Source organism: Aotus nancymaae, unplaced genomic scaffold (assembly GCF_030222135.1).
Source record: "Aotus nancymaae isolate 86718 unplaced genomic scaffold, 86718_ANA_hifiasm-v0.15.2.pri h1tg000007l, whole genome shotgun sequence".
Classification (NCBI taxonomy): Eukaryota; Metazoa; Chordata; class Mammalia; order Primates; family Aotidae; genus Aotus; species Aotus nancymaae.
This window is the reverse complement of record NW_026988418.1, coordinates 7783575-7797714: the sequence shown is the minus strand read 5'-3', so window position 1 is coordinate 7797714 and position 14140 is coordinate 7783575. Positions and strand designations below refer to the sequence as shown.

Genomic DNA, 14140 nt, shown 5'->3' with positions numbered 1-14140 from the left:
GGATACCCCTTCATCATCTTGGCCTCAGCCTGAATTTCCCTTCTAGGAAACTGACTAGTTGTAGTTAATGTCACTGTGTCACTTGGATGTTTGAGAGGAACCTGCCCCTCAGGTAAGATATCTTGTGTCTTATAAAAGTAAATCCTTAACTATACACTGCCTGAAACAAGGGGATCAATTTTCTATTAGTATCTGTCAAATATTTGAAGGGTAATGGAGGGAAGACTGGACTGCCTTGAACTTTCTGGAATGGAATCAGTCATCTCAACTGGATTCTTGTAGCCAAACTTTCTAGAAAAGGAGTTTGCACTTGTAATCTTCACTGTCTTATCTCTCACTCTTTGACACTTTGCAAGTTGCCTTCTGCCTCCCACACTCAGCCCACTGACGCCCCTTTCACCAAGATTACTTTTGACCTCCTTGTTACTAAAGCCATTGGGGTTTTCCCAGCTGTCTCTTGTTTGACCACTCCATGGCAGTTGACACTAATTACTTAGCATTTCAAACTCAAAAATCAGTTCTATATATTCCAGAAAGGGGAAGCAAGCTTTTATCACTGTTTAGGCTGACCACAGGTAATATGAAGTGGGGTCAAAAGAGCATGTGTGACTTTAGATGTCACATACCCTGAGAAACGTCTGGGGCCCTGCCCTTTGGGAATGAGGATAGGTTGGATAAGTCCTGACTCAATGGCATATTGTCTTGTGAGGAACTCTTGAAGTTGCTAAGGGTATGTGGCTTGGAGAAGGGAACTCCGACAGAAGCTTTCTGGACTCTCAGATCTTAGAAGGTTTCTGTGAGGAAAAGATAGAAGTCTTGTTCTTTGTATTTTCTAAAGACAAATACTTTGACCTCATGGATAGAAGTTACAGGGAGACAGACTTTAGTATTTAAGGAAGGATTTCTAAGAATTGAGTCCAAAAATTAGATCTAGCTGTTTCATGAAGTAGTGAGGTCCTTGTGTGTGATGATGGTCTGATGGCAGTAGCCTGGTTTCATTTTGGCTCAATAAAATTTGCAAGGCATTAGCCTGGGCCCTCTGCTCACCTCGCTCGATATGAGGTGGTCTTATATACTCTGCTGGCTTTAATTTTACTTAAGTTATGTTAATGATTACATTAAAAATTATATTAATGATTTAGCAATCCATATTCTTATTCCAGATCTCTCTTCAAAATTGAATATCCTGTTGCCTCTGAGATACATTCCACTGCCAGATATCTCCTAGGCACCTCAAACTCAGCAGACATCGAGTGTTTATTGTGTGTCAAGCATATATCTAAAACTGCATTCCCAAACTCCTGCTTCCTTCTAGTGGCATACTAAAGATAGGGCAGGGGAGCAGTTTCTCCCCCGCCAACCCCCAGTTTGGGTAGAAAGGGAGGTATGCTACAAGTAGAGCATTTAAAAACCATAATAAAATTGACCGAATGCAGGCTTGCTCTGGATGTCACATAGTCTCTCCATGCCACTGCCTTCTCCTTTGGATCCATCTTAGTGAGTGGCATGAAGCTAGCCAAGCAGAGCTCTACTGCTTTCTCACTGGGCCCCACATTTCATTTGGTCACCGGGCCTCCTTTACATCTCTTAATGTCTCTTCCTTGATCACCATCTTGACCATTACTGTTTCTCTCTCCTGGCTACTACCCTGCTTTTTCAGTCTATTATTTTTGCTGCCTCCAGAACAATCTTGGTAAATCACAGCTCTTCAGAGGCTCTCCATTGCCTGTGGCAAAGCTCTTCTCTTAGGAATAAGACTGTGATCTTTCCTGGCTGATATTTCTAGTATTGTCTTCCTCCATCCTTGCATATGCCCCCATGCTCCAACTTAAGGCTGTTTTTGTCTTTCTTTCATTGCCCCCTTTGAACAAACTGAGCCCTTTATGGACAAGAGTTCCATCTTTTTCCTGACTCTCATTAAGCATCAATGCATGTTTGATTGAATGGATTTGTCTGAGTAAAACAACATCATCAGCTAGAGGGGGAGATAGTTGATAAATTCTAATTTAAAGAAAAAAACAAGAACAGACCCTTGATTTAAATTCTGACCTCCTCTTTTCCTTCTACCTTGCCTCTTCTCTATCTGAAACAAACCTGTAGCTAGACACTTAAATGTGAGCTGAAACCGCTGCTCATCTATCTCTAAACCATATGCTCTGCTTTTCTCTCCTCCTGTCTCGTCTGTTTGCCTCTCTGCTGTAACAAAACAACAACAAACCAGTGCGTGGAAAGAACATAGGCTTTGGAGTCAGACAGAACTGGGTTCAGTTCTTGGCACTATCATGTTTTAGCTGTGGGACCTTGGGTAACCTCTCTAAATCTCATTTTCTTGTCTATAAAATGTCAACAACAGTACCTGTGTCTCAGCATCGCTTTGAAGATTAAATGTGAAAATGTAAGTAAGGTGCTTGGCATACTGTAAGCCATTAGGAAATAGTCGCCGCTGCTGTTATTTTGAAAAGAGTTTTTGGGCTCTCACACTTGGATCTGAGGGCTAGAGCTCGAGCCCAGTGTCTATGGTGGGACCTACGGCTAATGGGTTGACCTTTTGAGGTCTATTTGTCTTGTAGACTCTGTTGGACTTCCTATCTTAAGTCTTCATACCTGGGACCTGGATGTGCCCAACTTGTTCTCTCTTCCCTTTTTTTTGTAGGCTCCCAGGCCAGTGCCAGTACTTGGGCTTACCAGTGGCGGATTACTTCAAGCAGTGGATTAATCTGAAAAAGGTACTGTGTCTGAGCCCCAACTGGGTGCTTCCCCTGGTGCTCTTATGCCTCACAGTTCCCCTTCTTTGCTTTCTTTTCCTATCTGTTCTCTTTCCTTTTCTTTTTGTTCTCTTTTCTTAACATCTCTCCTTCCTTTTCCCTAGCTAATATGCACTGAAATATGGTTATTTATGACAGTGGAGAGCTGCCTGGGGACCAGGCTGCTGGGTGGATTATGACACTGCCTTAGTTGGTGTCTTTCAGACATGGAGAGACGTCCTAGTTAAGGAGATTTTGGGGGGCTCTTGCTCAGAGCTGAATCTGGGGGCAGAGCTGCCTTGTCTCTAGGAGTGACGTGGCGCTAGCTGAGCCTCTGGGAAGGTATTCTCCTTTGTTATCATCATGAATGTGGCCTCTGACCCTCCTGACTGTCCCTGATATATCACTCTGGTTGGGAGGCAGAGTTCATTTAAGTTGGCTTTATTCCTGCCTTGCTCCAGGAGAGCCTGGCTCATGTGACAAAAGGCCATGGAAATGAGAGTCCAATTCTCTTTGGACCTGATGGGGAGACTGGAACTCATGCATCATCAAGCACCTGGGGAGGTGATGCTGAGGCTATAGACTGGCAAGGACCTTGTATGGCTAGGATAGTGAGCCCTGGCAGAGAATGAATCACTTAGAAAATTGTACTTCCCTAGCAGAGTATCACTGCTCTGGAGGGATCCTTGCTCTGGGAGGCCCAGTCCACTAGAGAGACTCACCCCCATAAATCATTCTGATCCAAGGGTAATAGTCCTGGAGCAGCCTCAGGAACCTCATGCCACCAGTCAGCTTAGCAACTGCCAGGAAGCTTAGAGAAAGGAGAACACACTGGGGGTCAAGGTAGTAGCTCCCAGGGGGCTTAGAGAAGAGAGAAGTCAAGGGAGGGTCAGGCTAGGTATGGTGAGGATTTGAATCTTGACCTGGGCATTCAAGGAAGGTGGGATATGGATAGGAGGAGAAGAGAATGCTTTCTCAGCAGGGAGGGCAGCATGCTTTTGGTGTGTGGGGAGGCTGGAGCTAAGCAAACATGTGGAGGAGCAGTGGAAGAGAAAGTTTTATAAGTATTTGTGCCACACTGACAGTGACTTTGCATTTAGTTCCGTGCTTTGTGGCATCATTTGTGAAGTCCTTTGCTTTACACTGGTAGACAGGTGCTTTGCACTTGGCTTGTTCGCAGTTTGACTCCTATCCCACTCTCCGGCTGATCTCCCTTGAAACTGACCAACTGCTGCTTACTACTCCTCTTATGCTGAAGAAGCTGGACACTGCCCTAGGTTTGGGCCTTTCCCCATGGCCTGCCTTCTGTCTGAAATGTCCCTCAGTCATCTTCATCAGACATGTTCCCTGTCCTGGAAGATTCAACTCAGGTATCACTTCTGCTGAGAAGCTCAGCAGTCAGTCTCTTGCCTTGAGGTTCCTTGGCACTCAGGAAATCACTTATCTCAGTTGAAACTGAATCCATGTATATTTCCTTCCAGACATGTCCATCTGGAGCACAACGATGGAGTCTGGTTCCTCTCTGTGTCCCTGGTGGCTAGCCAGGGCTGGGCATATACTGTGTGCTCAGTGAGTAATTGCTGGCTGATGATTCATCTTCAAGAACTAGTTCCATGGAGGCCCCTCCAAGTCAGAGCTAGGCATGTGGCGGAGCTAGGCATTTGGTGGGGCTAGACATGTGGGTGTGGCTAGGCATGCACCCCTGGAAGATAGCATACCGGCTGTCAGAGCACATCTGAGGCTGCTTGCTGGCCTCAGCAAATGCAATGTGAAGGCCCGGCCAGGCGAGGCAGGCGCTGACCATGAATAATTACCCTGTGAAGTTCACTAGACTTTTTGGTGTATGGATAGCTCCCTGCCTCCAGGTTCCTTGGCAGAAAGGCAGGAAAGCAGTCAACCCATGTGGTAACATTGCCACTCAGGGCCACCTTGGTGCTGATGACCCAAAGGGTGGGGGTAGAGGCCAACTGTCCAGAGTCTTTTCAGCTTGGTTCCCCTGCAGACTGTGCTGAGCTGAACAGGGAAGGAATAGGTACAAGAGGAGGGGAGACTGAGGACTCTGTTGCTAGTTGGCCTTGTGATTTCCTCATGTGAGGTAACCTGAGCAAGTCTGGGAAAAACAAGGGGTCTAACCGCTTCCTCTCTGCACCCCAGCTACTTTGTATTGCAGGTGTGCTTAAAGGCCCAGCAGGAGAGGTGGCTTAACTTTGAACTTCAGCCCAGTCCTTACCAGCAGCCATTCAGGACATAGAGGCTGCTGAGTCCTGGAGGCCCAGTGGCAAAGTAATCTTTGTGACCTTTATGCTGTGTGACTTGGTGCAGGCTGCACTAAGATTCCTCCTTAAAAAGAGTAATGATAAAAGCAAAGCCAGAGAGGTCATTGCCAAGGTTGCAGGAATATTATGTAAAAGGCTTACTCCATGCCTTGTTTCCCCTGTGTGACCCAGGCTCTGGCTCTCTACAGGGTCCTCTCGTGTCCTTGATCTTATTTTGTGTTTCCCCCTCCCCTTTCTTCTCTCCTCCTCCTCCACTCCCCCAGCAGAGCTTTACTTCTTCAGAAAGGTGGGGAAGGTCCTGGTCTGCTTGGTCACCTGAGACTTGCCTAGTGAGTGAGCAACTGGGGATGAATTCACCATGCCTATTTCCTAAGACCTTCAATCTGAGAAGAGGCAAAATGTCTTTCAGCTGCCCTTACTTCTCCAGAAATGGTGTGGGTTGCATCAGGAAATAGGAACTTTTCAATGGCCAAGTTTCCACATCTCCCATCGTCACCTACTTCCCTGTAGCAGAGTGGAGCAGGCCCGTGTTTGCTGACATTTGGAATGTCATTGAATGATCTTATATTCTTATTGAGCTGTCAGCTTAGAGAGGACTTGGGGCCCTGCTTCCAGCTCCCTCTAGGAGACAGAGCTGTCACTGAGGGGCCAGAAGAATACACACGTACGCACACACGTTAATATACACATGTATATGCATGTGAACGCATACACCCCAAGTGGATATACTCCAAACTGCATGTCTCTATCCATATATGCATTCATATGTAGGTGCATAAGCAGTCACCTGCAGAAATATTTGGAGACATACCCAGACATGAAGGTGTTTATACATGCATATTCATAAAGTATAAAGATACATGCACACAGGTAAACATATATATCTTCATCAGTAAACAAAAAAAAATTTTTTTTTTTTTTTTTGAGACAGGGTCTCACTCTGTCATCCAGGCTAGAGTGCAGTAGCACAGACATGGCTCACTGCAGCCTTGAACTCCCAGGCTCAAATGATCCTCCAACGTCAGCCTCCCAGGTAGCTGGGACTACAGGTGCCCACTACCATGCCTGGCTAATTTTTGTATTTTTTGTAGAAATGGGGTTTTGCCATGTTGTCCAGGCTGGTCTCAAAATCCTGGGCTCAAGCAGTCCCCCCTCCTCAGCCTCCCAAAGTGCTAGGATTGCAGGCATTAGCCACTGCACCCAGCTAATAAAAAAATATTTTAAATGTCTTTTGTGTGCCAGGTACTGTGTGAGGGCCTGGAGATATAAAAAGATGGATGTTGAATAAATAAGTTTAGTTGCATTGAGTAACACTAAACAGTTCAGAGTCATGGATCGTATAATAAGGAACTAACTTAACAGGGTGGTGTGAGAGAATAGTTCCCTGAAGAAGGATGTCTAAGCTGAGACTTGAATAATGAGTTGGAATTGGCTAAGCACAGTGTAGCATGTGGGGAAACCCCGAGGTGAAGAGAAGCCTGGCAGCTTCATGAAACCAGAATGTAAGTTTCAGGAGGAGAAAGAATTTGCAGCTCTTTTGTTCACTGCTCTATCCCCATCACTCTGAATAGTTCCTGGCACACAGATGTTTAATCCTTACTTGTTGAGTGAATAAATGCCTAAAACATAGTGAAGGTGGCAAAAAGAGAGTGGCATGAGATGAGGCTAGAAGGGAGTCAGGAGCCTATAGACCACACTTTGATTTTGACCTTGATGTTTAGGTTAAGAGGAAGCTATTAAAGGGCATTAAATATAAGAGGGGCATCATCTGATTTGCATTCTAAGAAAACTCTCTCTGGCTGCAGTGTAGAGGGAGCTAAGAGCAGATACAGGAGACCAGTTGCTGGTTTTTCTTAATAGGGCTACATTTGGCATTTTTGGGTGGGACAAATCATTGTGTGGGTGACATTGCTGAACTTGTAGCATCCCCAGCCTCTGTTAACTGAATACCAGTAGTGCCTCTCTGAGTCATTGTGATAATAAAAAAATGCCACCCTGTATCCATTTCTATTGACCTGGACAGGGTGGGAGTGGAGGAGTACTGTCTTTGGTTGAGAACCACAGAACTAGGCTGTTTTTGTGGTCCAGGTGAAAGATGGTGATTACTTGGATTAAACTGATAGCAGTGAAAATGCAGAGAAATGGGCCAATTCCTGAGTGTTAAATAGTGTAGTCAGTTCTGCTATAATGCAACATATAGATTTCTGAAAATCACCATGCTAGAGAAAGTCATGCAACAAAAATTCCGTTAGTGACACATAAAAGAAAAGATAAGAATCTAATAAAAATGGTAGCAGAGTTGTATACATTAAATGCTTAAGAAATACATAAATACCACAATAAATATGGTACTTTACTTTGTAAAACCCCAAAGTTTGCTTGTAGAAATGGGCATGAGAAGGGTTGCAGCTTGTGAGTTATTTTGAAGTGGTGGAAGGAGAATGTCTGAAATCAGATGGAAAATTGTAACCAGATGAATGTCGTCCGTACATGCAGTAATCTAAGTGACTGGTAGATGTTTAAGATGTGTGCACGTATGTGTTTTATATATTCCTACCCAGCTCTATTCAGCAAGGTGTAGTTTCCTGTGTTCATCTAGTGTTTCTCATGAACAAAATTGCACATAAACAAATGCAAAATTTGTGTTACTATAAATTGTTCCCAATACATCAATTGCATTGGACAAATTTGCTCTTTCAAAGAGTATTATAGTAGCACTGATTGTATAGTAAACAGGAAATGGTGATTGGTTGTGAGGGTTGAGGATGAAGGAGAAGACCATTATGACCCCAGGATTTATGATTTGAGCAACTGATTGAATTGGAATGAGTTTACTGAGATAATGTTAGAAGGAGAAGGATTGGAAAAGATGAAGTCAGTGTGGGGTATATGAGTTCAGATGCTTTTGAGACATTGAGGAGGCAGTTAAGTACATAAGTCCGGGGCTCAAGGGTGAAGTCTAGATAAGAAATACAGATTTGAAGACCAGGTGTGGTGGCTTATATCTGTAATCCCAGGGAGGTGGAGGTGGGAGGATCACTTGAGGCCAAGGAGCTCAAGATGAGCCTAAGCAACATAGTGAGACCACACCTCTACAAAAAAAACTTAAAAATTAGCCAGACTTGGTGATGTATGTTCCTAGTCCTAACTACTTGGGAGGCTGAGGCAGGAGGATCCTTTGAGCCCAGGAGTTTGAGACTGCAGTGAGCTATGATTGTACCACTTCACTCTAGCCTGGAGTGCAAGTCCCTGTCTCAAAGAAAAAAAAAAAAAGATTTGGCAGAGTTATTGGTGTGTGAATGATAATTAAAGCATGGAAGTGGATGAGATTACCAAAGAAGAGGGTATAGGGTAAGAAGAAAGCCTAGGCAGAACACTGAGAAAGACCAACATTTGAGAATTAAGGAATAGTCAAAAATAGAAAGAATAATAAATAGTCCTGAATTATGGATTGCATTTTGTGTGCTAGACCTTTGTTTTCCAACATAGTTTCTACTAGCCATATATAGCAATAGATCACTTGAAATGTAGCTAGTATGATTGAAGAACACATTTTAGATTTTATTTAATTTTAATCAATATTAAATTAAAATCTTTCTTGGCTGGGTGCAGTGGTTCATGCCTGTAATCCCAGCACTTTGGGAGGCCGAGGTGGGTAGATCACCTGAGGTTGGGAGTTTGAGACCAGCCTGGCCAACATGGCAAAACCTTGTCTGTACTAAAAAAAATTTAAAAAATTAGCCAGGCATAGTGATGGGCGCCTGTAATCCCAGCTACTTGGGAAGCTGAGGCATGAGAATCACTTGAACCCCGGAGGCAGTGGAGGTTGCGGTGAGCCAAGATTGCACCACTGCATTCCAAGCTGGGCAACAGAGTGAGACTCCATCTCAAAAAAATTAATTAATTAATTAATTAATTAATTAAAAACTTCCTTGAAAAACTTTAACTATGTTTAGTACAACCTGGGTGGGTGAATCTACATTTTAAACTGTAAATTGTATAAAATCTAAATACAGATTAAGTATTTCTCTCATTTTTTTCTGAGACAGTCTTGCTCTTTTGTCCAGGCTAAAGTGCAATGATCTTGGCTCACTGCAACCTCTGCCCCCTGGGTTCAAGTGATTCTTGTGCCTCAACTTCCCAAGTAGCTGAGACTACAGGTGTGTGCCACCACGCCTGGCTAGTTTTTTATTTTTAGTAGAAATAGAGTTCGCCATGTTGGCCAGGTGGTCTCCCAACTCCTGGCCTCAGCAATCCACCTGCCTCAGCCTCTCAAATTGCTAGGATTACAGGTGTGAGTCACTGCGCTTGGCAGGTTAAATATTTCTGATGAAGATTTAGCATCCCAGTTGAGATGTACAGTAAGTGTAAGTTACATATCAGATTTTAAAGACTTGGTATGAAAAAATGCAAAATGTCTCATAATTTTTTGTATTGATTACATGTTGAAATAATATTTGGATATACTAAGATATATTATTAAAATAATTTTATCTGTTTCATTTTACTTTTTAGTGTGGCTACTAGAAAATTCTAAATTTCATATGTGGCTCACATTCTATTTCTATTGGACAGTACTGTGCTAGACACTGTGGTTATGTACCTACATTGTCTAGTCCTTACAGGACCCAGTGCAGTGTTTGCTATTGTTTTTCACATTTTAAGATTGAGAGAACCAAGGCATGGAGCAATGACGAAACTTGCTCAGTGATTTCACATTAGTACATGGCAGAGCTAAAACTTAAATTTAGTTTTGCTGAATGCTGAAGAGACAGAGAAAGAGAGCAAAAGAGTGATAGAAGAGAAGACTGTAAGAGTGTGGTATTATAGAAACCAAGAAAAGAAAGTGTTGGAGAAGAAGAGGAGTGGTCAGTTCAGAGAGGGCTCCACAATGTGAAGACTAAAATATGAGCCCTGAATTGCAAGGACCTCAGTTACCTTGGTCCTGAGTGGCATGATCGGGACAGGAGCCAAATTGGAGTGAACTAAAGAGTAAATGAGAAATGAGGAGATAGAGAAACTTCAACTTTTTCAGAAATGTGGCTTTGAAGGAGAGAGAAAGGACAAGAGCTGTGATGGGGAAAGTAGGGGTTAAAGCAGGTTTTGTTTTTAAGTAGAAGACATTGTTTGTTTGTAGGCTCTATTAGAAAACAAAATCCTGTTGAAGGTGCAGGAGGGAGAGGAAACCAGTAAGGGAGGCCTCTGAGAAGGTGAGAGGAGAAGGGATGGAAAGCCCAGGCTTTTGAAATTGGCTCTCCTTATTCTGAGAACCTAGGCAGGAAAAAAAAAAAAGAAAAATTTAAAAAACATTGGCTCTCTTTAGGAGGAATGTCCCTGCTTCTATTGGGACAGGAGGGAAGAAGAAGATGGGCTCATGTGGAGGTAGGTGGCCTTGTAGATTTGGTGGCAGCAAAGCAAGTTGAGGTAGTTACCATCCGATGGCTAATAGGGAAGGGATGGGAGGGTTTATGGGATTGCTGTTGTTCTAGTAAAGAAACGATGTGTGAGCTGACTTGAGAAGTATAGTAGGATTTTTAGGCAGTGTTGAGGATCCAGTTGAGGTTGATGGCATTAATTCATTGTGGAATCACTCTGTTCAGTTGCATGACTTTTCTTTATTGGACCTCAGCTGCCTGGTTGTGGGCACGGAGAAAGTAGACATTTAGATTCATCCAGGGTGGAGATTTTCTTCAAGGAGGTTTGATGAAAGGGATTAGGGAATTGAAGATGTTGGTAAAACAGCAGTCGGCAAGATGGATTATGAGGTCTAAGCTGGATGTTGGGGGAAGAAAAGATAGCGGGAGGTCTGATAGATATGGAAAAAGTAAATTGGTACCAATAAAATGAGGAACTGGTACAATGGGTATAGTTGAACATGCCAGATGGAAGGATTAGAGATTATGGTTAGAGAATAGGATGTCTGAATTAGTGATTTCAGAGATGGGGCAGTTCTAGGTGTTGGCAGGTTCCAAGGTGTGGCCATGGAAGTGGGTAGCTAATGTTGAATGGAAAAGAATGTTACTATAAATAAGGAGTCAAGAAACAGAAAGGATGGATGAGACCTCCATAAGCATGTATGTGTGTGTATGCGTGCACACATAAAATATGTTTACCTATTGCATATGCATGGACACATATGTATAAATGTAATACAGATGCATACCTACACACATAGCCATGCAAGTGTGTGCACACATACTCACAAATTGTGTGGAATTCCCTCTGACTCCTGAGCCTGATAGGTGGTGCTATGGTTTGAATGTTTGTCCTCTCCAGATCTCATGTTGAAATTCGATCCCTAATGTTGAAGATGGGACCGAATGGGAGGTGTCTCTCATGAATGGATTAATATCCTCCCTGGGGCAGGAGTAGGGGGTATGAGTGAGTTCTCACTCTGTTCATTCCCAAGAGAGCTGGTTGTTAAAAAGAGCCTGGCACTTCTCCTTCTCTATCTTGCTCCCTCTTGCCATGTGATCTCTGCACAAGCCAGCTCCCCTTCACTTTCTGTCTTGAGTGGAAGCAGCCTGAGGCCCTCACCCGATGCCCAGTCTTTAACTTTTTCAGACATCAGAATCATGAGCCACATAAACCATTTTTTAAAATAAATTACCCAGCCTCAGGTATTCCTTTAGAGCAACACAAAATGGACTGAGGGAGGTGGGCTTCTGGGGAAGCAGGAAGGCAGCCTTAGGAGGATTCTGACTCAGTCCTGGCAGACAGGGCTCAGCCAGTCAAACCTAGCAGCAGTAGGGATAAGGGCCACCTAGATTTAACAGACCCTGGTATATCAGGGTATGAAGGTTGCTGCTCAACTTCTCCTCTCCCATCTGTACACTATGCCTTGTGGCAATTTCTGGATGCTCTGAAGAGGGTGGGATTGGGACCAGCTCTTAAAGAAAATCTTGGGTCCCTCCAAGAAGCATTCTATCTCTCCCCCTCCCCTGGGAGGGTACAGCAGGAGAAACTGCTGAAAGGAGTGTTGGTGTCTACGATTGAGTGCGACTTTTCCTGACCTTGGAGCATTCAGAGTCCCAATCAGTGCAGTAATAAATTAAGGGCTTATGGAGGAATAAATTCTCGGCCTTAATGAAATTCTTTGCTGGGGGCCATAGGCAGGTCAGCAGGTCAGGATGATGTAGATTGGAGGCTTCAGCAAGTGGTCAGCCCAGCTGGCTGGGAAGTCATCAGGCGTGAGGGGATCCAAAACCCTGCTAGTCAGGGTTAATTTTTGGGGAGCTGTGGGGATTAAACTGCTCAAGTGATAGCAGCCTGACAGAAGCGAGGACTCTATACAAAGGCAGCTACAAGGTGCTGGCCACAGAGTTCCTCTCCTGGGTCTATTCAGAAGCTAACTTGGATTTTTCCAAAAACGAAGATCAAGAAAGGTGTGACTAGCTAGGGGCTCCGCAAGGTGTTCATTTTGTTTTATTTTGGAGATGGGGGGAGTTTGCACTGAGGGCAGTTACTTCTGGGTCACTCCGAGGTCAGAACCAGACTGGGGCTGTGGTCTTGGTCTTTGGCATCATCCAAAGTGCAGAGCATTGTCCCTGGGGCAGTGGGCAGTTGTGGGCTGGTGTCCTGATGGGAATCAGCTCTGCAGGCCAAGTAGATAAGGGCCTTCATCTGTCTTTGGGAAAAAAAAATGTGCACACAACACTAGTTAGAGATTTGGCAGAGGTGGGAGCACAGGCATGGGTTAAGGAGAGAGTGAGTGGGAGGGCAGCCCAGAGTGCTTGCTGCTGGGTTTGATGCCAGAACCCTGGGAGGGACCAGTCTTGGGGGCTGGAGGCTACTGAATTGTAAGCTGAAACTAGAACCTGGGCCTTGAGACTCCAGATCCTGAGCTCTTTCCCCTTTCATTCCACTCTGCAACATCTGCTGTTGGGGATAAGCTCTTGGAGTGTAGTCCAGAGGTAGAGGAGGGCAAGTGCTGTGTTTGGAGTCAGGAGCTGCCAGAGCTAGAGGGAACGTCTCCTTTCTTCCCGTCTCCCTGCCCCCATGGTGTAGTGCCCAGCCTGGGCTTTTCCTTTAAATATGTCTTACAGCTGTCTGAACTCTGAAATTTCTTTCACTCCTTCCCTCGCCTTGTTAACATGTGTTGCCTTTGGGGTAATCAGGGAAAAAATATTATGTCCTTTTACAATTACCGGGTTTTGGAATATTAAAATGTCTCGCTGCATCGGCACTGTTATTTTGATTGGTATTCTAACCTTTGACTAGCCCATAAAGCGCGCCGCTCCTGAAGCCAATATTGCAGGACTGAAATTTAATTCCGAAATGATTCCAGATAATAGGGAGACAGATAATATATGCATGAAGGATATTATGTTTGGACTAACTGCAGCAGGGCCAGGGCTGGGGAGCTGAATAATAGCCCAGAGTGAGTTATAATCTGTGGGACAGAAATGCCTTACTGTCAGGGCCAGGAGAGGAACTCTTAAATCAAAGGCACAGGAAAGGGTGTGATTGCAGGGTGCTTGTTTTGACAGGAAGAGCACCAGAGCCAAGGGTAGGTGTGGAAGACTGTGCCCCATCTTTTCTCTTGAGCAAGATACCAAGGCCCTGGATGATCTAGCTCATTGCAGCATTCCTATCTCTACATCTCCTGTCTCTCCATAACATTCCAGCTGTATCAAACTTCTTGCTGTTTTTCAAATATACATCACGGTTTCACCTCTCCTTACATATACTGTTTCCTTTTCTTACATCATCTTTCCCCTTTTAGTGTGTTGGGAAACTCCTGTTCATCCTTCAGAACCCTTATGTGTGATGCTTTCTCTGATGTTCCCCTACCTCTGGTAGGAATAGTAAATCACTTCCTCCTTTGTATGGCTTCAGAACTTTGTATTGAGTGTATCACATGCTTTTGTAATTATCTGCTTACATGTTTTTGTTTCTCACTACACTGTGAGCTCATCGAAGTCTATATACCACCCATCTCTGAATTTCCAGTGCATGGCACTGGACCTGGCCCACACTGGGCATCAACAAGCATTAATTGAATCCACACTGAATCTTGGGCTAGACTAATGAGCTCCAGAGTCCGGATGCCTATTCCTCTGCTGGAATTCCCAGACAAATAAACTTAGAGAAATTAAGTAACTTGCCTAAAGGCACATA

General features: G+C 44.2%; 1 protein-coding gene across 9 annotated transcripts in view; it reads left to right on the top strand.

Moving 5' to 3' along the window:
- The window catches only part of ERI3 (ERI1 exoribonuclease family member 3), a 134390-nt gene that overhangs the window by 67826 nt on the left and 52424 nt on the right, over positions 1-14140 (top strand). For all 9 annotated transcript variants that reach the window (XM_021673339.2, XM_012434661.2, XM_012434658.2 and 6 more), the window contains one exon: positions 2654-2726. In XM_021673339.2, coding sequence (XP_021529014.1) covers positions 2654-2726 — 73 coding nt within the window. The remainder of the gene's footprint in view (positions 1-2653; positions 2727-14140) is intronic.